General features: G+C 37.7%; 1 protein-coding gene across 5 annotated transcripts; it reads left to right on the forward strand.

Moving 5' to 3' along the window:
* Window positions 1–1,035: 1,035 nt before the first annotated feature.
* trdn (triadin) lies at window positions 1,036–15,820 on the forward strand. Of its 5 annotated transcripts, none has more exons than XM_023347184.1 (7): window positions 1,036–1,481; window positions 7,472–7,681; window positions 10,124–10,165; window positions 13,428–13,451; window positions 13,732–13,779; window positions 14,943–15,068; window positions 15,633–15,820. In XM_023347184.1, exons 2-7 carry the CDS (start codon window positions 7,495–7,497, stop codon window positions 15,653–15,655), a joined length of 450 nt encoding a protein of 149 aa, XP_023202952.1. In that variant the 5' UTR covers window positions 1,036–1,481; window positions 7,472–7,494; the 3' UTR covers window positions 15,656–15,820. The 5 variants fall into 5 exon arrangements, with proteins under 5 accessions (XP_023202952.1, XP_023202951.1, XP_005808393.1 ...); XM_023347183.1 differs by having other exon boundaries at window positions 1,037–1,481; window positions 14,943–15,098; XM_005808336.2 differs by lacking the exon at window positions 13,428–13,451 and having other exon boundaries at window positions 1,037–1,481; window positions 14,943–15,098.
* Window positions 15,821–26,392: the final 10,572 nt, after the last annotated feature.

A 26,392-nucleotide genomic window follows, 5' to 3' on the forward strand; every position in this document is an offset into this window, starting at 1 on the left:
ACATTTATATTATATTGTTGCCCTTGGCAAAATTTATAACTATATAAGAAGAATCTCTGGATTCATCCATGTAGAAAAAAAAAAGTGACTGGATAATTAAGAAAGGATTAATCATAATGAAGATGATACCTTCTGAAGAAAACAAAACTAAAACAAAACTTCCTAATCAAAACACATAATATTAGGATATTTCTTTTTTTCACATCCTGTAATGCAAACAAAACTAATAATAAAATGTCTCTTTTCATGATACACAGTAACTTTTTGCATGTTTTCTAGCTTAAACCTATTCTTGGTTCTCTGTAGTTCAAAGTTCAGCCAATCGTCTGAACAGAATTTTCAGGTGGCGTCCCTCTCCGTCTGTTAAAGGTGTGTGGTTTCACCTCAGAGCAAACACAGGTTGTGTTGGTTTGGGGCCGGCAAGCGTTCCTGTGCCTCCATGCGCCCTACATCTAAAGCAGTCCAGCCCAATGTTAACACCAGCTGCTGTCTGCGTCTCTAATTATAGCCTCGGCAGTGCGGGCTCCCAGGGCAAGGCTGGGGGTCAGGTTACTCCCTCCCACAGCTCGTACACATGGACACACACAGTGTAATTTCAAATGGGCCTCGGAAACAGCTTCTGACAAGGCTTAGAAACTCACGCAGGGCTTGGCAGAATATTTATCCACTTATTTAGTCCTCAGATTGACCTCTGCTTGACCAGCCTGAGTTCTTAAGAAGCGCTCCCTGGATAAAATCTGGGAGAGATTTCATGGTTTAAAGTACTTTCTTGTAGTTAGAGCAGTGTAGAGTAAAGTATTGCCACCCTTTAGATTATAACAATCCAGCGAGCAGCAAGAGACAACTAATGCATTTGTTATTTTGGAGGTAACAGTCAAAAGAGTAATGTTGCTAAATTATGTTGAACATGCAGTTACACAAATAAAGTAAATGATTTCAACATGTGAACTTCAAGTCTTTAATAAGACTTGAAGTTAATAAACCAGAGTGTTTTCCTTCTCAACCCCCGCTGCTCTCCTATCTCATTGACTCTCCACCTCTATTTTGGACCCTCAGAGGGGCGGCGTGACTCTCAGAGGGTTGACCTCCGTCTCTCTGCTCCTTTCTATTCATCCAAAACTTCTGCCTGTCTTCGGGATTCCATTAAATTTCTGAACCCTTGACTTAATTTCTTGGATATAAGCCGCAAGAGTCAAGAGATACACACCACAACGGGGAGTAAAGCAACATTATTTTAAGGGATCTTTCATTTTCTCCTGCTGGGGTGCCTTTTCAGTGTATTATTAGACCTGCTGTGATCCAGCTCAGCACAACTGTTGCGGGCTTATTGCTGCCGGATTTGAACATTGCCTTTCTTTCAATCAAGTGAGACAGAAAGTGATTTTAGGAAGGAGTTACATGCTGGTTTCCCTGGTAACGCAGCCTTTCCCAGGATTTCTGAGGACCAAAAGTTGTCTGCGAACATTCGTCAAACTCAAAAAGTAAGATACTTATAAAACGATTTAGCCCTGCCTGATATTTGCTGTAATCATATTGATTTGTGTGAAAGTTGAGGGCATTCTAAGTTATTCTGTACAATTATTTTTTTGAAGTATGCATGACGGAAAAGCTGCATGTTATTGTTTTCACCAAGTATTATGACTCAAGTTCGACCCTTTGTTAGGGCTTGAAGAATATGATTACAAAAATACTTCCACAATTTTCTCATCTTTCACTTGTCATTCAGATAATTAAGTATTTTATATTAAAATCATAATTAAATAGATGTAGTTTCTTTTATTTTCATTCATAAAAAATTCATTTAAACAAGTACTTGCTTGTTTAAATCAAAGATTTCTTCTGTTTTGATGGTTTATTATGCCGTTAAATATATTTCTGTATTAGATTAGGATAATCTGAATACATACAAATATTTCAGTTAGTAATGAAGAAAAGCTAACAGACCTGGCCATAGTCAACGCTAATTTGTGTATGACTCTTGACCTGATTACCAACCTTATTTGTTTTTCTTTTTGTTGTTTTTTTTGTCTGCTCCATTTGGATTGCTCAGTCCTCTGCCTTCCTCATAACCACCTTCACCTGTTTTATTTACTGCTATGTTGATTTTGATACATAGATGTCTTGAAAAAGCGTTCAAAACCAGAGTTTGCCGTTTTGTGTACTGGCGACGCTGGAAAGGAAGATGGATTAAATTGTATTGACTTCTCTGAGATGAAACTTCAAGTCAGACGGGCGCTGACTCACATTTCAGATCCTTTTATCGGAGGATTTTTCAGTCAGTCTTCTTTTTCATTGAGGTGATGACAGTCTCTGATAAATTTCACCCATTTCTATAATTCAATACCAGACAATATTCAGGCTTTATTCTGTTTTGCTTCTTCTCCGCCAGCGCTTTCCAACTCTTTTAGCTCATGACCCCATAAAAAGGAAGCAACATGTTCTATTTCTACAGCTTGAGGAGTTCAAAGTATTTGGTATTTCTAAAGAACTTCAAACAGTAGATATCTATACAGCACATTTCCTCTTTCCTTTAAACAACTTGAGATCTCTTGGAAGTGTCTTGGTATTCATAGGAGACTGTGAAATCCAGGCTGGAAATTACAGGTTTTTTTTTATAAATATCCTACTTTGATGTTAAATCATTAACTGTTTTTTTTTTCCTCTTCTTTTCCTTTGTAACTTATTTCCCTGCAACATTAAGTGATTTTAAAATGTAGTTTCAAAATAGCATCTTTAATTGTTTGTGAATATGGACTGCATCCTCTAAAATGTACAGTGTTAGGTGTGTGCACACTCTTCCTTTAACGGCTTTATGTGTCACAGGAGAACAGGCCGTGTTAGCAGGCTGGAGTGATCATTGCACACAGGTTCTGTGCACAGATGATAATGAGTCGACTTGGTAATTGCGTGTTCTCTGGTTCTCCTTCAGGAGAACTTGTCCAACAAAATGAAAGAAGAAGAAAAGAACCCAAAATGTAACGTCAGTAAAAACTAAACATATGAGTTATCCCATTCAATAATATTCAGTTAATTAAACATTATTTGGTTAAAATGTTTTTTTCTTTCACTGGATGACCCTGTACATTTATCGGCACCAATGAAAGAGCTGTGTAAAAAGTTGATTAAAATAAATGTATCTGTTTGTTGCAGTAGCACAACCTCAAACTAAAAACTATAGATTAAAAAAAATCTAATCTTTAAATGGAATAGATTTATTGAGCTAACATCACAATTAGGTATTATGAGAAACTCAGGGGTCCTTCTAAAAGGAAAAGAAAAGGTAAAATAGCCTCACTTGCACTTGTTTTGTAAGGATTGTTGGCAAAGGTGGTGTTAGTGATTTTGTAGAGGAACAACAAGATAACTACTGAATGTATGAATAATGAATAAATTCACTCAAATTATAATTTGTTTTGCATTCAGGTGACTAAGCTGCAACAGTGAACAATGAGTTTTTTTATTCCAAGAAGCTTTGTTCTTTAAAAGAGGAACAGTTAGCTGTGGGTTTTGTTCTACACACTCTCACATTGCTCAGTCAGTCACATTGTCAAGAGTTTTTCTTGCCTTTCATTTGCCCTCAAATGCCAGAAACTAGACTGCACCCACATTGTTCTAATTCTGTTCCCTCCCGTGGCGCGAGCAAGGCAACAACAGTTGGTGTTTGTGAGCGTGTGTGAAGATCAGCCCAGCATGTAGCAGAAACAACAGGTGGGCCGGGTCATTTGCGAAGAGGACAGACGCATTTGAAAGAGAAAATAGCCGCAGACTTTGGCATGGATTTTGGTCTGAAAGGGGAAAATGATACATTGCACACGAGGAGACTCGCAAAATGCAGCTTTGTGTTCAGTCTGCTGCAAGACAGGTTGATGACACTCCAGTCTTCAATCATTGTAACAATGCTCAATGGGTCAGCACTTCCTTTGATCGATGGAGATCCTTTGATCACGTGCACAGTTACTTTCAGCAATATCTTATACATTCCAGTGTGGGGGGGTTCTTGCTTTTTTTTTACACACCAGTGTTTGGCCCTCATCACTCAGACGCATGCAGAAATGTACATCAGTGTGTGGGAGTAAAGCTATGCTAAATTGATTTTGCAGTTCGTTAAATGAATGGAGCAATGGAAAGGTCAACCACAAAATCAAAGCACATCAGTTCTCCACATTGTTAACAACAGATATATCTTAAAACTACTGGCCAGACTTTGCTACGAAATCAAATCACTTCACATAGTTTCCCCATCTGAATAAAATAAATACGCTTTCTTTATCGCACAGTACATTAGTTTACATGGCAGCGTGTTGCTAAGAATCGCTAATGAGCCGAAAATACAAGTGTTTGTGCTTTCATCCTTGTTTTGTTTTGGTTTTTTTGTTGCTGACATTTGATCTTTAGTGGTATTTACTTGTGTTCTGTATGACTGCGGGAAAACCAGTGAGCCATCAGTGAGATACTTTGGCAAAAAGGGCATGGAAGTAGGTTGTAAAGATAAACATATCCATAAAATGAATAAGTCTGATTTTAAAGCATCAACTATGCAGCGTCCCCCACCAAGCAGACAAACTTGCAATGGGTCCACAGAAACAGTTACCCAAGTATAAGCAGTGAACGTGATCCAAGTGTGACATAACTAATTAAGGTAGTAAATGTAGAATAAAAAGTTTATGAGACGAAGACAGGCGAGGAAATCAATCAAATAAAAACCTCAACACTATCAGCCTTTGCATTCACATTGGTATGGATCATGCTTTGCTGAACTTTAGAGTCATTCTGGCATCGATGTATAAAGTTGAATCCCTTTCAGTTGCTTTATCCTCTTTGCCTGATCTGTGGTGATTCCTATACAGCAGAATTTAATTCCTGAGGAATAATGTCAGACTGGACCAAAATGCTTCAGAAAGCATGTCACAATCTGTTAACAGCTGCTTATCCTGCACAGTTTTCACTAAAGATAATAAAACAAACCCAAAATTCAATCTTGTTAAACATTGCCTTGTTCAATAAAATATCTCAAATGAGCCCCGACTTAATTTACAACCTATAGATAGAGTCTAGGGTAACACAAATGAATCCAGTAACTTAAAAAACAAAAACTCAACTTAGCATCTCAATTATTTATTTTAGTATTGGCTCAAGGCTTTACAAACAGAAGGGAAGTACAAATAAAGAAGAAAACTTCAAGATTTCCAAGGCCAAAACAACAGAGGATTGCACTCCTTCTGGCTTGAGAATGAAATGTCCTATCTAAGTCCTATCTGAATAAAAAACATAATTTCTATATTAGAGTCAACCACATCACAGAAATGCCCAGGGGGAAGGAATGTCCCCCTGGATCACTGAAGCTTTTATGCAGCCCTCCGATAGGGAGGACGAGTTTCCAGGTGACAGCAGGTCTGCAAACAAAGGAGCAAAGGCTGACCTCTAATAAGAGGATTCCTAGAGACCAGTGGACAAAGCCAGCTGCATTCAGGTTTTCTAAACACCTCCAAAATTTTTTAAACATGTTTTCTTCTCAACATTGACAATTTTTAGATGGTTATATTAATCTGTCCTTCTGTCTATCTGCGCATGTGTTCGTTGGCTCTGCCTGCTAATGCTGCTTTATTCTAAGAACGCTAATTCCCCACTCAGCTCTTCATTTTTTTTGTTTTATTTTTTTGCATTTCTAAGTTTTAGAACATTCAAATAAATTTCAGAAATTGAAATATTTTTTTCTTTTCTGCTGACCAAAGTTAATGCATACTGTATACATTTTCATTCATTTTTCTTGTGTGAAGTGTTCCAAAAATGTACCGAACCGTGACGTTAAAACCAGAACGCGTGGCAAACATGTTGTGCTTGTTATTTTTGAAAAAGAATAGAGTAGAGAAAGCCCTTATTGTCCCACAGAGGGGTAATTAAGGAAATGCATCACTGGCTATTATCTCAAAAATAATTATGTAATACATTGAGAATAGTTTGATAGATGTCACCAGAACAGTGTTTTTATCATCTTTCTCCAACAGTGGTCTTCTTTCTTGTGCATGGACCTGCTGTAGTAAGTGCAGTTAAACGAATCTTTTCTTTGCAATCAAAGGTGGAAGCTATAGAATATGGCATAATGTAGCTAATTTACCCAGTCAGACACAGATTGCAGGCATAAGTTGGCTTGAACTTATGCCTTCCTTAATGCATGTCTATCAGCAGGAACATTTTCTCCACTTACACAGAATCGTCTCCTGATTCTCTAAACGAGACAGGTGTAATGAACACTTCGGCTATACCTTCAGAGAGAAGCCCTTGTGCATGTGACAAAAAGTAATTATCTCTTTGTAATGATGGATGTGGACTATGAGAGTCAAACAAGGAAACAGAAAAATAAATTAAGTGAAACAGCTCAACACTTGCACATAATCGTGTTATCAGAGCTCATCCTCTCTGCCACAGGATGATGAAAAGTTTCTTTGGAGAAGTAATTCATCTCGCGCTCTTGATGTAATCTGTCTCCCCTCTCATTATTTTCTCTCCCTCTGATTCATCGTGCCTCCTCATATCGCGCACACTTGCGTGGATAAACCGAACATATTCTAATGAGTCACCATCATCTGCGTGAATAAACACCTCCTGCATGTTGGCTTGTTAATCATACAGTTTATATTTCAGTTCGCACAGACTGAAGCTGCACAGTTTTGGCTTCGCTGACATGAATTTATGGTGGGACGAGCCCAGCACTACATGATACAGTTTGCTTATGATTCAACAATACCAAAAGATGTTTTTAAAAAAATGATTTGTCTTAAGCAATGCGTCTTGGACGATCGTCAAGAAAAACATTTTCATTTTAATGTTGACTATACTAAAATAGCTTGAGCAGCAATATGCAATCGTTATTAAATCAAGGGGTAACATAAGGTGATTTTATCTGTATAGCACATTTTCAGCAACAAGGCATTTCAAAGTGCTTTACATGGATTAGAGGAAATACAGACAAAACAAAGAAAACAGAAGAAAAGCAAAAATAAAACAAAGCAACAACAAAAGTACTTCACATTTTCACAGTTTCTCTAAGGAATAAGAATAAGCAATTCATAATTTATAAACTTGTAGAAGTTTCTCTAGATAAACTCTAGATAAACTAACAGGAGTAAGACATCCATTTTGATCAAGGTTGCATCGAAGAAGCTATTACTTTGGCATCAGAATCATTTCAGGTTTGGCTCTAAGATGGCAAAATGTGTGTGTGATGCTTTTTACCAGATTTCCAATCACAGTAAAAAAGTAACACAACATTATAGCTGATTGTCTGATATTATTGAAGACAAAACCTTGTTGCTGTAGCACAGTAAAGCAGTGCGTTTGACCTTAAAGGACTTTTGATTCCTAATTTAACGCCAGTGTTGCTGACATCATCACCTTAACATCTGGTTTCAGCTTTATATAAACTGGTAATAAACATTATGACTTTGTGTAAAATGACTGTTTTTTTTCTCAGTTTGTCTTCAGCTCCTTTCAACAATGAGCGGTCAGACCAGAGGTGGAGAGGCTGGCCCGCCGTCCCGGTCCAATCAGAGGGCGTTTTTGGATGACATCATTTTAACCTTCAGTTCGCCCATGGCCTGGCTGCTGGTTGTGGCCCTGGTCCTCACATGGTCAGGTGTGGCCATCGTACTGTTTGATCTGCTTGATTATAAGACCCTAACAGGTAACAATTATGTATTTTCAAACACCCAGTAATCTCATACAATATCCTTTATGCTCAATTCTTTGTAATAATTGTTATAATGCCATCTAAGTGGGATTATAATGTGGCTTTAAGATTTTTCTTTTTCTCTTCTTTTTTCTTTGCACCTAATGACAACTTTCACCTTCTCACCCTTGATGTATTTTTTACATTGCAGTCATACATTCATTCTCCACCGATAAACCCGTGAGACATTTTTGAAGACGACTTCAAAAGTGGACGTGCTGTCGTGATGGTCGTCATTTTCACCCCCCCTATTTTATTAAACTCATCAACTTTAATATCTGCACTGCTTCAACTGTAGCTGGTTAACCCCTTAACTGGCGGCGAAAAAGGCAGAGTGTTCACACAAACTAGATTTGTCCCATGAATGGGATACTGCAAGTTAAGGCATTAAAGCAGCAGAATGAAAGGCGTTTCCCCTTCATTTCAAGGAGATACTTTGAAAATGACTCTTTTTCCTGTTTTTTTCTCCCACTCACACCTTCGGCTCCAAGTTAACTTTAATTAGCTTCCTCTTTTGTGCAATTAATACAGCAGCACAGTAGCTCGTTGTACGCTGAGCTACATCCACATTTAAAAAGCTGACTCACACACTTGTCGAAGTGATTCAAAGGGTACCACCCGCTGCTAAGACGTGTTTTAAAACCATAACCACACTTTATGATTAGGGCAAAGAGCTTAAAGTAGCGCGATTTGTTTAATAACACAGTCGACACAGTTTTCTGGTGCAGAAATTAGGAGCTTTTTTCTTCCCCCTCACATATCTTGTCTTCATTTTACAACTTAATTGTACTGAGTGATCACATTTGGTTTTCTGTGATCACGCTTTAATTACTTCATTGCCACGAGATAACGGGTAAGTGAATTTCATCGAGCTTGCAGCTACGTTGGTGAAAGATTGAAGCGAATGTAACAATTAGGATCTCTTCTTTTTATGTCCTCTTCTCTTATGAGATCGTCTGTCCATTGGCTCCGTGATGAGGCTCCACTGACGAGTAAAAACCTAATAAATAAATTGCCCTTTTCCATAATTACACATTTTGTTGGAGTTTTATGTGATTGACCAAGACAAAGCAGTTCGTAGTTGTGATGGGGAAGGGAAATTATAATTTATTATTTTTACAGTGGAAAAAAATGGCGGGTCGGAGTTTTAGGAAAGATGTTTTAGATTTCTGCAGCAAGACTTGAAAATGGATTTTTACAGACACTCTCTAATGAAACTGAATAGGTTTGAACTTTTTAACAAATTAAAAATGGACAAAAACTCCTCAGTCTCTAGATATGCAAAGCTCGTAGAGAGATAACCTCAAAATGTTTTGGCTGTAGGTGCAGCATGAATCCAATCTAGAAATTATTCATTACAGTTCCCTGAATTTGCCTTCCATTTCATAATTGTGTGCAACCTTTTTGGCTGTCACATAAAATCCATATCGGTGTCTGTGATTGTGAGCTGTCATAATGTGAACAAATTGAAGAGGTTAATAAGTTTATAAAGCACTTTAAATTGTTAAAAAGACACTTTAAGCACCGGATATATGATCATGCTCAAAGGCACCTATACGTATATAAATAAGTGATTTTGTTTTTGTTTTTTTGCTTTATCTAACTTAACTGTGGTTTGCGATTCATAATGAGATCAAGTTTGAGAAATCCCTTATTCAGTCCAGACAATTTTTCACCAAAAAATTGTGCATATGAATTTATGTGAAAACCCACAGTGTGGCTATTTTTACACAGTCAGTGGATCCTTCTGGCTATATTTATAACGCCTCAGAGGTGCTAAACATCAGAAGATGATACACGATGAGGTCGTTTTAATTAGAAACAAGATAACATTAGCGTTTTGAGAAATACACAGCCACACTCCTTTATTGCTCTTTACTACCACATGGCCATGCTATATTTTATCAGTGACCAGAGCGCACTTTAGTTTTCCCTTCTCATTTGTTAAGAAAAAAAACACATTAATGATACGAAGGGTTCTGTGTGTGTTTTTATTTCTATAATGTACCTCGTAATCTATCTCCAAGTATTTACAAAATATTAATAAGCTTTGCGAAGTTATCTAGCTGATCAATGTTGCTATGGCAGCAACAATCTATGGTTTTTCTTCCCCCCAAAATTTGCTGCATATAGTATTTAAAGAGCATCCTTATTAGAATCCCCTTCATGTTCACATACCAACATGAGAAAAATGATGCGGCAAGTCTTCTGCTGCATAGATTTCTCCATCCCACCACTTCACCTGTTCATGTACCTGGATAATCCTTCAGTGGAAGGATGCTCCTGTCCTGCACATTCAACAAACCCATCTTTAACTCTTTGTCTTCACTTTCCTTTTTCTTTGACCCTCCACCCAATCACTCCCTCCTCATCCTCATGCCATCCCATCCCACCAAGACTACACATCATACTGTGACGACCCCGTGTGTTTATCACCTGGTAAACCAACAACTAAACCACTGTTTGACTGCACTAACTGCCCGCGGAGTGCCGCATGCATGGATGGATGCGAAAGTTTAAAAGTCGGATGCAGTGATCTCAAAAACAACAACGTGGCAGTAAAAACATCAGTGGGTGCACATGACAACATAGAGAGACGTCTTTATACGAAAGCTAAGATGAATCGTTGAAAATCCTGCAGAAAAATTGTTGGAGCCTCATACAAAATGAGGCATGAACATAAATCTGCTTATACCGAACCCTAATCCTTATCTGAAACCTTCAGGCGTGGGTGAAGGTGTCAATAGCTGGTCCCAATTAATGCAAATATATATATATATATATATATATATATATATATATATATATATATATATATATATATATATATATATATATATATATATATATATATATATATATATATATATATAAGATAAATAAATAATAAAGAGATAAATAAAATGTATCTGAGTGTAAAAGCAGCAGAGATAGAAGATAAAAACACAAACTGACAAACTACGTAAAAAAGAAAGTAATTTAGAGGAGACATTGACTGAGGTCAATGAAATGGAAAGGAGGAGAAATGAAGCCTTAATGCATTGAGCAAGATCACTGGAAATAGTGAAAAATAAACTTTTTCACTGGTTCTTAGCAAAATATAGTTGTTTAAAGCTATTGTCAGTTCAATATCTGTTACCTGTAAATGAATTATGTCATGTAATAAATATATTACTTTTTTAACCAATTGCTTTCATTTATTCCCATTGTCTTCTGGTTTGTTAAAAGTTTTTAGCTGCCGGAGCAAAATGTATCGTTTTTCTTCTCTTTTGTTTGTAGCTTTTTGATCTCAAGATTCTTGGCAAACTTAAAAAAAATCTGAAAGCGGTTTTGCAGAGCAGGAAGAATAAAAGAGAAAAAACACAGAGGAAATCGACATCAAAGCGAGATCAAATACATTTCAAAAGATAATAGAGGAAAGAGCCGACGCTTTAAGGAAGCAACGGAGACCAAATGATATCATAGAAAAGGTAATTATCAAAAGGAAGGTCCATCCATTTTAGGATTTTCTGCCTGTGGGTTGAGTGCCAATCAAAGAAATGTTACAACATTAATCAGTTGTTTATGAGGCTCCATTAGCCTTTGCAACTCCCCCACACTGAGAGAGAAACAGGCAGAAAGCAACTTCCATCTGCCAGAGGGAAAATTAAAGAGATCCACAGAGATAATTAAAACAATGCATTTAGCACTTTGGAGGCGACACTTATCACAACACGCAGACACAAGTGATGAATCTGCCAATTCACTAGTCCCTGAGAGAAAATGGAGAAGAACTGCACTGCAGAAATGCTACATGATTACTGCCTGATGATTAAATGGTTATTTTTACATATAAGCACCAAGTGAAAGATATTTGTGCGTTTAACTTCCGGATTAAAGCATTTTAGGACCTAGCCATGGTTATTAATGACAACTGTAATTTTCTGCAGTAAAAATTTCCTCCTTAAATAATACAATAATTTATTTTCACACATAAAAATAATGCTTTTGACTGTAATTATTGCAGGATTTACCTTCCACATACCACTAATTGGATTTTTTTTTTTTATGATCATTACCAGGGAGCAAGCCTAGAAAATACATTAGGCGTAACATTTCAACTGGTTACACGCAGAAAAACATTAAATTGATCCAATCAAATTCTGGTGTTATGAGGAGTAGAGACTGGAATACTCTGCATGGGAAGATTTAAACCAGAAACCCTGTTGCTCTGGAGGAATTGTGCTAACAGCCACACGCTATGCAGCCTCTTAAATTAACGCAGATAACAATTCACATTGCATTTGGAAATATTACAAAATGCACCGAGTAGAGTAGGCCAGTTTCTGAACTCTCTCTCTCTCTCTCTCTCTCTCTCTCTCTCTCTCTCTCTCTCTCTCTCTCTCTCTCTCTCTCTCTCTCTATCTATCTATCTATCTATCTATCTATCTATCTATCTATCTATCTATCTATATATATATATATATATATATATATATATATATATCTCCTTGTCTGATGTCCACTTGACCAGAAATTTGTCATACCTGCCCCCGGGGGCTTTCTAGGGTTCTCTAGAGATGCTTTTAGCAGCAGCTAAGATTTTTGTGACAGTCCCACCTATCCACAGTGGCAAAGACAACCTGTCAGATGATAAGCATAAGAACAATAACAGCAGCGCAAAGCTTGTTTGAAAAAAGAAATTAAGAAGAGATTTTCTGTTTGATTTATCTCTGAGGGAGAACATTACAGTCTGTTTTTTTTAAAAATGCATCAATATTCTGCTGACAAATCCCTTCATCCTTTTCTTTTGCTGTAGTAAGAACTGTGTATCTCTTAGGTCAAGGTGGCTCTCAGATTTGGACATGTAAGCTGCTTGTACGCTGTTTTGCCTTCAGGTTTTTTCCCCGATAGAAGTCTTGCTTTCTCTTGCTCTCTCACAGTCTTAATGAACATGTTTCTGTTCAGCTGGTCTCTTAGATTGTTTTGTGTCCACTTGCTGGTGCTTACATATCGTAAGTTTGCTGATTAGAAAAAAATTCTATATTTTTTTTATAAATTCCAACTTTATTGGAAATTGTATGATTTCCAATAAAGTTGGAGGTATTCAACTTGATGATTTGATTTCAGCTTGACTATATGATTTCCAACCAGAGTTGGAAATCATATAATTACTGTCAACTGGATACATCTAAAAGATAAAAAAACCCCTCTAAAATCATTTGTAGTGACACATTTAAAACCTTTAGTCAACACTATAAATGTAACCTGAATTATGTTTTTTGAAGCATTTTCCCATGACATTTGCTTATCTCTTGCTGTGCATGTTCAATTCGCCTATAAATACTAATTTTTGATTGAAATTGGTGAAATACTACTAATTATTGAACATATTTTCTAATCTTGTATTCTGATTCTGACAGTGGTGGAAAACATAGACAGAGAATCTTGCATGCTCAGAATAAAAGACAGATTACACCAATCTGTAATAGGTTTTCTTTATCCTTTATACAGACAGGGTTTTTTTTCTGACTGACAGTTTTTTCAATAAAATATTTGTTCGAAAAAGCATATGTCTGAAGACTAAAATAAAACAAGACTGTGTCATCATTCATCATGTGTACCAATCGTTTTGTGGTGGAATTTATTTATTTATTTTTTTGGGTTGCTTGTTGTACTGTAATGGAAAATGTCAGTGAGAGATTGCCTTATATCTGTACAGACAATGTCAGAGACAGAAGACCAGGTAAAATGCTTAACATTATTTTTGGCATGTGTGTTGCTTTTTCCTGCAATTGTATTATTCTGCATGCAATCAGCAACATATAGGAGCACGTTTGAAAAGTTATGCGTGATGTTTTCTTGTTTTCCAACTCTCAACAAAACTGTTCATTTCGATGAAACATGTTGTGGGCATATTGTATGTTTCTGTACATTTTCTCTCTTTTTTTGGCCTACTTGTTTCTTGCTTTCTCTCCACACCATGCTGTTGTTTTGATTGTCTTTAACCTGCGTCTCCTGCCCAGGGCTCCCTCCTCCTTCTGCCATCGCAAAGAGAGGCTTGAAGGCTCGAGGTAAGATGAAACACGCTCCCTTCATTTGTTAGTGTCACACTCGACTTATGTAACACGATAGAGTACAAGTCCTTCTCACACATCTGACTGTGAAAAAAACCAAACTTTTATCATGATCCCAGGCACATTGTGGCTTAAAAATTCTCGAGTCTACAGAATATAACAGCATTGTGATCCTAAATTATTATATTTTTAAAACTCTAAATAAATTATTTCAATTTAATATGAACTAAGTTGTGAGGTTGCTTAAGGCTTCCTTCACTGTGACATTAAACATGGATGTTCTCTGCTGGAATACATCAAGGATGTAGTAAGGAGAGAAGGATTTTAAGGAGGAGAAGTAGACTGTTCTCATGACAAGAAGATTACAACTTCACAACACGCACAGTGCTTCGTAGCGCTTCAAGGGATTTATATTCCGTCCTGTTCTACCACTGCACTGGATGAAACCAAAGTACCTCACAAAGCAGCTGAAACGCACAATCAGTACGCAGCACAAAGTGCACACAACTCCAAATTGGGTGGTTGCTTAGAGATTGAAGGAAGTTGTGAAATTTTCTAACTGCAGCTCAAATGCAAAAAGTGTGTTTTGCTGTCAAAGAGGAGGCCCATTATATTTATGCCTCACTATAGGGAAGAATTCCCTGTTAAATATGCTTCCTTCTCCACCGCAAAGCTGAAAGTGATGGTACAGATGCCAAATCCTCCCATACTTAACTGGAAATTTTTCCCAAGAGTGATAAAATATCCAAATGCAGGACGGGATATTGGTACTGGTAGCACTGTGATAGGAAATTGAACATAAAGTCGGCTGCAAACTAGTGATGTCTGAAAAGTCTTAAAGGTCCCTGAATGTAGGACAGTATAATGAGGAGTGGAGGTGATGGAAAAATGAGCAGATGTAAAAAATAGTTAACATACTTTGTTCACACATGAGTTTTGTTTAAAAAAAAAGGTGCAAAAGCTGCTTGTTAGAAAACTCACTTTTTGTTGCTGATGATCACCAGTCGATGTGAGTCACACACAAAGTTCACACAAAGGCTAAAAAAAAAATCCACTTCAGATAAAAGTACCCTCAATGAACGATTAGCTGAAGATCAAAGTTCACCTCCAGCCATTCAGAGTTATGCAACCTCTTTCTCTTAAATTGTATTTTATTTCAGCTGCTCTTCGTTCACTAAAGCCGGCTGGAGTTCACAGTGACATCACGCCTCAGGAGAGCGAGGACTGGCTGGAGATGATTTGGTCCTTCGCAGCAAGTTTGGTAGCTCCTGATGAGGAAGAGGAAGGTATTCATCAGCTTACTGAAACCTTCACATGTAAGAAAACATCCCTCACACTAATTCATCACCACAAAAATATAAGGTTTACTAAAAATGAATAGTCTTTTTTTATTACCCCATTTGATCATTTATTAAGCTCATACATTTTTACCCTCATAATTACATGTCAGGAGTTTTAATTAACATAAATTTATAGGTTATAACTCATTATAACAAGGTGAAAATACTCTGTAAACATTCTTATTCAAGATTAACATTAAACTATCAGGTTTAATTCTTCAAAAAAAAATTATAGTAATTAACTGCTTACATATAGCAGAATTACTGGTTAATTATAACAGGCAGAAGAAAAACTTTACTTAAAGGTGGATATGTTCAAGGCCAATGAACAAAGCAGAAAAAAAGAACATGCATAATAATAAATTTATGCATTCAGCTTTTGAGTTATTCTTAGTGGGGTTTTTTGGGGAGGGGTTTTTGCATTTAAAGAACTACATTTGCGAGAATTTAAATCGTTGGACGTATTTCATTACATACATTATTTATGTTTTTTCTCTCACTGTTTTGCAGCTTTCGGTTCAGAAGAACTCTGAGGGAGAGGAGGTGGGAAAGCACTGGGCAACGATAAGCATCCAAAAAGGGAGATGTGAGGAACTGGAAGGAGGTGGAGGAGAATCATACACATCATAGCATCAGAAATTGTATTCTCTGACTATCCTTAGCTGTCATCTGATCATTAAAAGAATATTACTTTAAAATATTGTCTTTGATTTCTTTTCTGGAAGAGACTCACATGATGTTAGTACTAAGTTTGGGTCAGTATCCATGCTAAAAAATGAAGATACAGAAGAGTTTGTTCTTTTTGCATTAAGGTTCATGACAAACTGCTTTGTAATTTATCAAAAAAACCTGCTGCTAAGTTTTGACAGTTTCATTTTTTCCCTTTTAGTCCACACCATCTCCATTTGCAAATATATAAAGAATAAATACGTGTTTTGAACAGTACAAGAGCTACTTAATAAGTCACATTTATGTAGCTAAAAACCAAATTCGTAAGTCTTAAATTGTCAACAAAAATGTATTCTTTTGAAATTGCAGTTGCATAGTTGGTTGGAAAAACTGAGACGCAGTTTTTGTGTTGCTACTTAAACACTTGGACATAATTTTCGGCCTTTCAGGGCTTTTTGTTGTAGAAATACAGAAGCACGCTGTTAGCCTCCGTGGCATTAGAAAAACAGTAACCTATATTTACCTCTCTCTCCCTTCTCCCCTATCGCTCTCCAGTCTTTCCATTTATCCTCGCAGCAGGTGGTTTGAGGAGAATGTGACCTATGGCTACACTGTTCCCATGTCAACTTTAGCCAAATTATGAGGCAACAAGAAAAAATCAAATAAACAGTAACAGGAGGAAGTCTGCATGAAAAGGAGCCAGTCCTCCACAGAGGATCCCTGCAGACTGAGAAACATAAAAATGCTAGAAACATGGCACTAAGCGCTCTGGAAAATACAAAAATATGAAGTCGGAAGTCAATAAGCTCTGAAGGTTTAAAATGCTACTTTATTCCTGTTTTATATTTTATTGCGTCTTTGTGGTACACTGTGCCTGATGGTTTCACCCTAATTTATTTTTTTGTCACTTGTTATGTGTAGTTTTATTTCTTTTCTAATTAGTCACTTTTGCTCATTCCATTTTTTTTTTTTGTATTTTAGGAGTTTTACATTTTTCCCCCCCCAATTATAAAGTAGCGACGTGTCTTGCCCTTGTTATGAAGGTCGTCTTAAAATGTTTTCAGAAACTGAGTGTGCAAGTTTTAATCCATTGTGACGTTTTAAAAATAAATTTAAAATTAATCATTAACGCTAGCATTGAGGCAACAAGCATAAGGTTTACTAAAAACCTTATGCATAAACTTAACTTGCATAAATTTGCATAAACGTAGCTAAATTTGCTAAGTTTATGCAAATTTAGCAGATTGCAGAGAAACCTTGTTGTTTTTGCAGCCATCAACAAACTTCTGATAGGATATTTTATCAGTCATCTTACCAGAAATGGAAGAGATCATTTAAATTGATCGGTTCCTGGCATGGTTGAGGCCAGGATCCAACTTAATGGAACACAGCATTTAGCTTCCCACAGCCAGTTTTGATGAATGATTGGAGTCATTGCTCTGTTTTACACCCAACTGTGCTCATGTTTCAACCTGTGCTAGCAGAGGATCCGAGGTGAGTCAGAGGATCTTTGAGATATTAATGCAAAGGTACCATCAATATGATGCCACTACCACCATGCTCAACAGTTTGCACTGTAGTCTTACGTTGAAAAGCCTTACTTTGATTTTGTCAAGTATACCTGTTTTCATTGTGATTAGGGGTTTTTTCTATCAAGTGTTTAGCTTAAATATGTAAAACTTTGTGTTTTATTGGAATTCTAATCAATTTTCTTTTATTCGAGGCTGGAAATGTATTCAATAGTGTTTCAGTAGCACAATGACTCAATCACATATTAAAATTGGTTTTAGAATGGATAAAGCAGGCTAACATTAAACTACTGGAATGGCCTCCCCAAAGCTCCAACCACAACTTGGAAATTTATGAACCATGCTTAAGAGCTGGGTCTGTGCCAATAAAACAACCACTTTAAAGGAGCTCCACCAAGAAGACAGGTCATATATCCAGCTAGAATCATGACAGAAGCTTGTTTATGCGGAGGGACAATATTTGTGAGGGGTCATATATACATTCCAGCCCGCAAAGTATAGGCTAGAAGAAAAACCCCACATGAAATTGAAATGTAGGCATCCAGTTCTTGTTTTTTTAAATTGATTAAAAATCAAGAATTGTTTATTGCATCATTTCACCCATGGTTTAATGCATTAGCCCCAAATAATTATTGTGACATTAATGATCTGCAACTGAAGTAAGAGTCAATTTAGTTACGAAAAGCAGAAAAGTCTACAAATCTACAAGTCTTGTAGAAAAAGTGAATTAAATAAAAGTCTACACGTCCATTGAACTCTTAAAGGAATTTGAACAAAATCTCACGTTTTTCATTACTTCAAATCAAATGTGGCGCTTTAAATCACACTAATATATACAGTACAGACCAAAAGTTTGGACACACCTTCTAATTCAATGGGTTTTCTTTATTTTCATGACTATTTATAAGGCAAGAAATCCCACTAATTAACCTGACAGGGCAACACCTATGAAGTGAAAACCATTTCAGGTGACTACCTCTTGAAGCTCATCAAGAAAATGCAGAGTGTGTGCAAAGCGGTAATCACAGCAAAAGGTTGCTACTTTGAAGAAACCAGAATATAAGGGGTATTTTCAGTTGTTTTACACTTTTTTGTTTAGTGCATATTTCCACATGTGTTATTCATAGTTTTGATGTCTTCAGTGTGAATCTACAATGTCAATAGTCATGAAAATAAAGGAAACTCATTGAATTAAAAGGTGTGTCCAAACTTTCGGTCTGTACTGTATATTCTGATTCTGTTTACCTGAAACTGATGCATATGGAAACACCACACCAACATAACAAGTGTCAAGATGGAAAAAGAGGTTCAACAGCCCCTGTTGTAGTTTCATCGCTGCCATCAAAATATAGATGACAGTTAATTTCATCAGTGAGATAATGTGATGAGGTAAAGGCGGTTAATCTCTAAATAATTGACAAAAAAGTACTGACACACACCGACACACACCCCTGCACACACACCTGGTTTGGATTCCCGGCAGTAAAAGCTATGAATAATGGATCTTAGTTTTCCCTGGCCTGAGGGAGAAGCTTTTAAACGTAATTTGTTGCTTTAATTTATTTACACAACCTGGCAACATCAGCCCTCAGGCTGGGTGCATTATACAAAACTGAGCCACACCAGGAGGAAACCACACACACACACACACACATGCACGCACACACACACACACACACACACACACTTATGACATTGCTGATGTGACACACACCTGTCTGTGCCAGGTATGAGGCATGGTCCTGAACTTCCTGTGCAAACATTGGATTTCAGAGGCAACTTATTTCATACGTTTTGGAAGAAAAAATCTGGATGAGAAATGAAGTGATAATGACTCATTATTCCCGTTGGCAGCATTTATCGCCAGAAGTTCTCAGTTTTCACTTTTAATCACAGCTCTCGCCCGACAGGTCTTGGAGTATCTGTTTTACCAGAGCTTTATTAAAAATGTTGCGCAACATTGAGCTTCACATTCACAACTAAAGACAGCTCGCAAAGTTCAAGTCCAAATTATTACATCGCGAGTGCAGAGAACTGTAAACATCCATTTGCCATGATTGCAATTTAGGAAATTTGCCGTGTGCACTCAAAATGTCAGTTCTAAATTGTCAATATATCTGCAAGTTCTGGAGTACACATATTATTTTTTATCTTTTTAACGACTAATTTTTGTGGGGGTTTTTTGTCATTTCTTTTTACCTGGTTCAATGTTTTTGCTTGAGGTTGTTCTTGTGATTCTTGTCATACTCTACTCGTCCTCTACCGCCCTTGCTCCAGCTGCCCCTGTTACTGCCTGCTCTGTATTTCTGTTCAACTTATCCTGTTTCCACCTGGGATAATGTCCCTGCATCAGTCTACCTCTGTCAGACACCAATTTGTGCTCTCTTCTCCCATACTGGATTTATTTTCCTTTTCTCTACTCATCTGTTAGTATTTGAATGTTATAAATAACAAAAACCAAAGGAAAGAATAAAATTATTTTAAAGACACACATTTTGGTGAGAAATAAACAAGGGAACCCCTCCATATTAAAAACAAAAAAAACACAGAGTATCACGTCAAGGAGGTTTGTGAGGCATTTTAGAAAATCTCGAAAGAATTTGAAATCAGCTTTTTTTTCTGTATGGAAAATAATAAAGGAGTGCAGGACTTTCAAAACAATCCTTACCAGCCCGAGGTCTGTCCATCTGCGCAAGTTCACTCTGAAAGCAGACCGCCACAAGCTGAAAGAAATTTCCAAAAGCTTTAAAATGCCGTTAGAAAATGGAAACGGAAAGAGCCGTGCCCAGATTTGATCTACTTTACATTTTGTGGGGGTGATTTGAAACAGACCTCCTAAAACGTCTCACAGCTCAAAGAAAGGATTGGGACAAACTTTCCTCAGAATGATGTCAGAAAATTAGTAGAGTTACAAGAAGTCATTTCAGCTAAATGGGGTCAGAAGGGCTGATGTATTTTTACTTAATAAGTAGAGCTGTGCTGAGCTGTGTTGGTGTTAACCTGTAGCTAACTTCAATTAAATTACTGGGTTTTTTCCAGACAATGCAAACATCAATAAAGGAATCAATATTTGAACACTTCTTTTGGCAGATTTTATTTATTTTTCTGCTCTCATTGCCCCGACCTTCCACTGCCAAATTCAGTCTGAAGAGCTCAATTTGTCCTCTTCCCTTTTCAAAAGCCCACTCCTGTAAGGTTTAGGCTGCTGTGATTGGTAATTTGACAGATCAAATAAACACAATGTGAGGCTGCCTCTCCGACCTTATTTGGAGGAAGGGAAACTATCCACCACTTTGTTCTGCAAATCTGTTTGATCCTGGCGATGTTGAGGAAAGGGGAAAAAAAAGAAAAAAGAAGAAGACAGGACTGAGAATGGTGGGCGTTCAGGAGGAGAGTATAGTTTCTTTTGATGTGGGTCTTGAACTGTGGAACCTTTGTTTGGAAAAGCTACATCACATCAGAGACAGAATAAAGGCTTTACGCTTAAACTGAATATAAAGGAGAAAAGTCATCATTTGATCTGATCTTCAACCTGCACACATCAGCTCTGTTTCAGTGGAAAACCTGTGCAAATTCCCGATTAGGTGACTGAATCCCTCATTGTTGGAATTGGTTATGGCCTCATTCAGGTTGAGAAACAACCATTAAGTTTAGTTTTTAAGTAAGTGGATCTATTATTCTTTGTGCAGCTCCTTTTAGAGATGCTTTAGTTTAAAAACCAAATGCATTCAATGAGCAGCAGGCATTACTATTTATATCAACTGGATTTGTTTAAGCAAACAAACACAGCTGTGCTAAAAACCTTTGAGTTAGATGATATCTGACTTTTTGAGGAACTTATTTAACTTGTTTTCTTTCATTTAGGTTTCAATAGATATGTAAGCTCCAGGCAGAAAGACCCCAGGCTAGGATTCAAACACATCACCTTCTGGCTGGGTCAACAGTGCCACCAACTGGGCCACTGTGTGTCTAAATTCAAATATGTCATTACAATTAATGCATACTCTTGAAAATCCAACAGGTAAAACATTCGTGGCTTCATAATTTGAACATCTTTTCTTTAAACTTAAAGCTGACGAGACCCAAACAGCTACAAACTTCTATAATAGCTTATGTTTTGCTCCTACAATACCTGTTTTCAATGTAAGGTGCTTAGCTATGTTAGGCTAATGCTAGTATGTGTACTCATACTTTTTTCTTTTTTTTCCATTTGGATTATTTGTCTAAAAATGTATTTTGGGGTGTGAACAAAATGGTGTTATTGCCAAATTAAATGTTTTTAGAACATCGTAAAGTTTAATAACTAGCAGTTCAGATGCTTTATTTGCTGCTCTGTGCCCATATGAGCAGGCAGAACACTGAAAAAGTAGCGGTACTGGCCCATGTAAGTTGCTAACCTAAAGTCAAAGACGGTACAACAGCAACAGGTATGAGTTTAGTCAGTGACTCATTTAAAAAATGGAGTTGGCTCGTGATATTACGCAAAAAATGCTCATTTTAAGAGAGTGCATCAAATCTCAGTCCCCCCTCCCGGTTTTCTTTCATCGAAGGACACCTATTGTCAGATTATTTATTTCATCTGACTCCTCATCCAGCTCCCTGTATGACAGTGTTTGTCAGTGGAAACGAGCAGGATATTAAATTTGCTGGTGAGGTTTGTCAAACAGAGTGTGGCTTTCTGTCACTGCAGCAGTGAAAGGTAATCTGTTTCTCCATGCAGCCGTCACGATCAAAGGGATCCCACTCCCATGTCTACCACGCACCAAGGCCCACATGGCAAACACGGCACAATGATGCCCCTAAATACACCCCGGCACGTTTAGCACACAGACACACACGCAAGCACACACACAAACGCACACTCAAACCCTGACTCGCGCAAGCCCTGCGACTTACATTTACACACAAATCTTGCTGCCGCTTGATGTTGTGTGCTTCCCTTAAGAAGCTTGGCTCCTGCTGTGAGCACAGCAGTGAAGGAATGGACACAAACACACACTGATGAACACAGAAAAGCTGCAAAGCCCAATCCCACATGAGAGTGAAGCACCAGCTGGAGCTCAAACAGCATTTAAAAGAGACAAAAAGAGAGAAAACAATATTATTTTTGGAATAATCTTAGTATTTTCTTTCTTACGGTTTTGCATAAGAACTTGTGTGGTTCAGATCACTTTTAACTTTGTGACGAGCGAAATAAAATTGAGGTTGAGATATCTTGACTCGAATGTATTTTGTTCATCTATCAGTGCTGGATTTCCACTTAAAGACAGCTCATTTGTCCAGTGGAGCGACATCTCACGGTTGCATTGTAGAAAACAAAATGTATCAGTGATCGTCTTGTTGTTCTCTGCCTGTTTCTTGCATCTGATGAACTCAGCCATCAATTCGTGGATGTGCTGCAGCAAATGTTGCTGCTACACCTTCACTATGCCAGCCCCCTCCATGCCAGCCCCCTCTTCCCGTCTCTCTCCAGGGAATCTGCCCAACCCTCCTTTCATGCTTTAGTCATCCTGCCTGGGCTGCGGCAGTGTCCCTACTGGCTCAGTTTCCGAAACACTCACATTTAGAACTGTCCTCCTCCTCTTACTCCACCCAGTGTGTCTCACGGTACCGCTTCTGGATCCACAAGAATTATGTTTTTTTTTAAAATCCAATCCTACTGCTGCTAGAAACCCACAGCATCGGTCTGTCTGAATTGTCACCAACCCGAACCTGCCACCTAGGTTGTCCACTCCAGTGAGGAGTGGACATTTATCTTACCAAGCAACAGTAGACTCACTTGCGTGATCCATTTCCGTGTTGTTTTGTATAATTTAAGAAAACTGAACATCTCAAAGTCATGTCATCTAGCTCACGCTAAGCCAAACATCTGCACAACGTTGCTTTCCTGCCAGAAAGCGCTGTTGCTTATCAGGAGCTCCTCGAACAATTGTTAGTATTGCTGTATTTGAATTGCTGGAATGCAGTTCAGTTAAAGCAATTAATTGATTGACAAAATTGCTGCGTACTTATTTCCAGTCAATCCTTCAGCAGACTGATCGATACTCTGGTCGATGCTGCGTCCAGAAAGGTGGATGCTCTGTAGTGACCCTGCAGGCAGATTTAGTGTTATTGCCCATGATATGAATCAAATGTAGCTGTTTGTTCAGATGATAGTCAGAGCCCACCTGCTCCATAAACAAAAGAAAACCTAATTAAAAGCCATCGCAGCGTTGTGCATTAGGTTGTCGGTCAAAAGCAATATAAGCAAATTATTTTGAGATTGAAATGTCCATATTTTTCTGCGTTCTTTGCTTTGCCCCTTCAGTCCCAATCCACAGTAAGTGAAGAGAAAAAAGCGGCATTTAATCAAAGAAAGTGTCACATTAATTCAGACAAATCTAAGCAATCTAGTTTTCTAATAAAGCTGTCATATTTGCATCCGGTGACTTACACTCACCCGCGTCTTGAGATTAATTCCAGTCGCAACCTTTAGATTTATGAATGAATAATTCTAAAGGGGTATCTGTCGCTGTGAGCAGGCGTGAGTGTGTGTGTGTGTGTGGGGGGGTGGGGGGTTGTAAATTGGCATCTGCAAAGCCTCACTTTTTAATCTCTGAAAATCACAAGATTTGATCACTGATAGCACTGAGAGGAACTATCCAACGCAGAAGTTGAATCATTGGTTTCTTGTTTCAGACCAACTGCTAATCTCATGCTTATCTCATTTCCATTCCTGCCGATGGGCCGTGCATGAGAATTTGTTCCCACTTGACATTGTCTTTCCATATTCATCCTTTCAGTGGTAAAACCCAAAGGTCATCGTCTGCTCTTTCCAGTGTGCACACAAAAGAGAGGGGGAGAGAGAGAGCTTTTTTTCTGCAGCTGTTGTTTTTCTCTTGCTTTTTTTTTTTTTCTTCAGTAAGAGCAACACAGGAAAAAAAAATCAAGGTTAGTCATTTTGCTGTCTTCTGTTTTTCCTGCTGTTACACCAGAATTACAATGTTTTTCTTCCAGTCGTTTTCCAAAATCCAAGGGCGAGCAAGATGAGGAAATGTTCCAGCATCTAATCTGGTGTAGGAGCCATGGTGTATTAACCACATAATCCTTCATGACTTTTACAAGTATATGATTTCCAAAGGGCAGTTCTAACCTTCTGTAAGATTTTTTGTTTGTTTGTTTTTTGGGAAAGCTATTATTTAAGGGATGCTAGGCAAATATATGAAAAGGCATTACAAATAAAATTGCAACAAAAAAATACAAAATGACTAAAACACAGATGAATTTGAAGTCTGAAATAAAAAACAAGATGTACTCCTCCTCTGACCTCAACCCTATTGAGAACCTTTGGAGTTTCCTCAAGCAGAAGATCTGAGGGTGGAATGCAGTTCATATCAAAACAGCAGCTCTGGGAAGGTTTTCTGACATCCTGCAAAGAAATTCAAGCAGAAACTTTCCACAAACTCAGAAGTTCAATGGATGCAAGAATTGTGCAGGTGATATCAAAGAAGGGCTCCTATGTTAACATGTAACTCGGTCTGTTAAGATGTTTTTGATAGAAATAGCTTTTGATTTTAGTACATGTGACCACTTAATGCTGCACATTCAAAGAACGACCGTTTGCAATTCTTTATTATCTATAAAATGTTTAGAAAATCTGCTGTGCATAATAATTTGGAGCAATGCATTTTGAGTTTTTTATTTTTGAAAAAAATACTGTTCTCATGGGGAGCTTTGTTCAGTAAAATTAGATTTATACTGTAATAGTTCATGACTTGAAAATTATACTGACCATTGACAATTTAAGAAAATCTGAGAAAATATCACTTGCATACTAATATGGAACACGGTGTAATTACCAAAGGCCAGAGGTCAAATTAAGATGCTTACATTACTGCAAAGGCTCAATCTGTCCATCCATCTCCTGCTCCATTTGAATGAATTGACTTTAAGTTGCAATTTCCTTCATTGTTTCACTTTGAGTGAAACCCAGATCATGATTCCAACTGTGAAATAAATCTTCCCTTACTCATTTGAAAGGAGTATCTTTGATATCACCTTGCTAGTTGTGAATAAGAGCAGCGAGTAAGACTGAGATGTCAGCTTGGATCAGCTTTTGGCTCCTTCTAAGATTTTCTGAAAGGACTGTGGACTTGACATCACCTGAAAGCGGCCAGGAGCCAAATAGGCTCGTATTACTTTCTGTGAAGTTCCCTGATTTTTATTTTATTTATTTTATTATCAAAAGAGGCCAACTGCTGGTGCCAGATTACCATCTTCTTGGCAAAATTGGCCACTACTTCCATAAAAGACTGGACTGCAGTTTAATCCCTCCTTCTGATGTTTGTTTTTTTGTGTGTTTCCTTCAAAAAGGTGCATGAAACTGAAGACACTGGAGGAAGATCTAAATCAAAGCAACAACAGCTGGTGTTAAGCTGGTGTAGTGGGAGCCTTTGAATGTCACTGCAGTGTTGAGCTACAGTCAGATACACACAAAACTTTGCTTTATTCTCCCTTCAAAGGCTCCTTGAGGGAATCCGAGCGGAGCTGGAAGGAGCCGACTCAGCCCCACCTCCTGCAGAAAGTCTGACACAGGAGAGAAGTTTCACTGTCGGCTGTCAGGCCTGCAAGAGGATCTCGTTTGTGCTGAATGACTTGGAAGTCAATCGGGAAGGAGAGGGAAAAAAAAAATCTACTGATGCTTTTCGCTCTTGGACACCTCTTTGTTGCTCTTTATTTTTCCTGCTCTGTGCAAGAATACAAAGGAGGAATGAAGCCTGTTTGGGTTGCAGAGTTGTGACAGGCTAGAATCAAAGATAAACTACACAGCCTGAACACATTAGCAACGATCCATGTACATGTCTTCATTAAATTGGTCTCTGTTATTTTGACTTTAAACTGTCTATAGTCTTATTTATTGGAGTTTTTAGAAACTTGGAGAGAGAAAACTATATGCAGATGACTTTGTGAGACTGACGCTGGAGAAACAGCAGGTAGCGCTGTACAGTACTGCACCCTGCTGGCTTTGCTATGTGAGCACGCTGTACCCTGTCACCAGCTACTACATTTAGTTTATGAAGGAGGTTTCTAGGA

Source organism: Xiphophorus maculatus, chromosome 15 (genome assembly GCF_002775205.1).
Source record: "Xiphophorus maculatus strain JP 163 A chromosome 15, X_maculatus-5.0-male, whole genome shotgun sequence".
NCBI classification, from domain to species: Eukaryota; Metazoa; Chordata; class Actinopteri; order Cyprinodontiformes; family Poeciliidae; genus Xiphophorus; species Xiphophorus maculatus.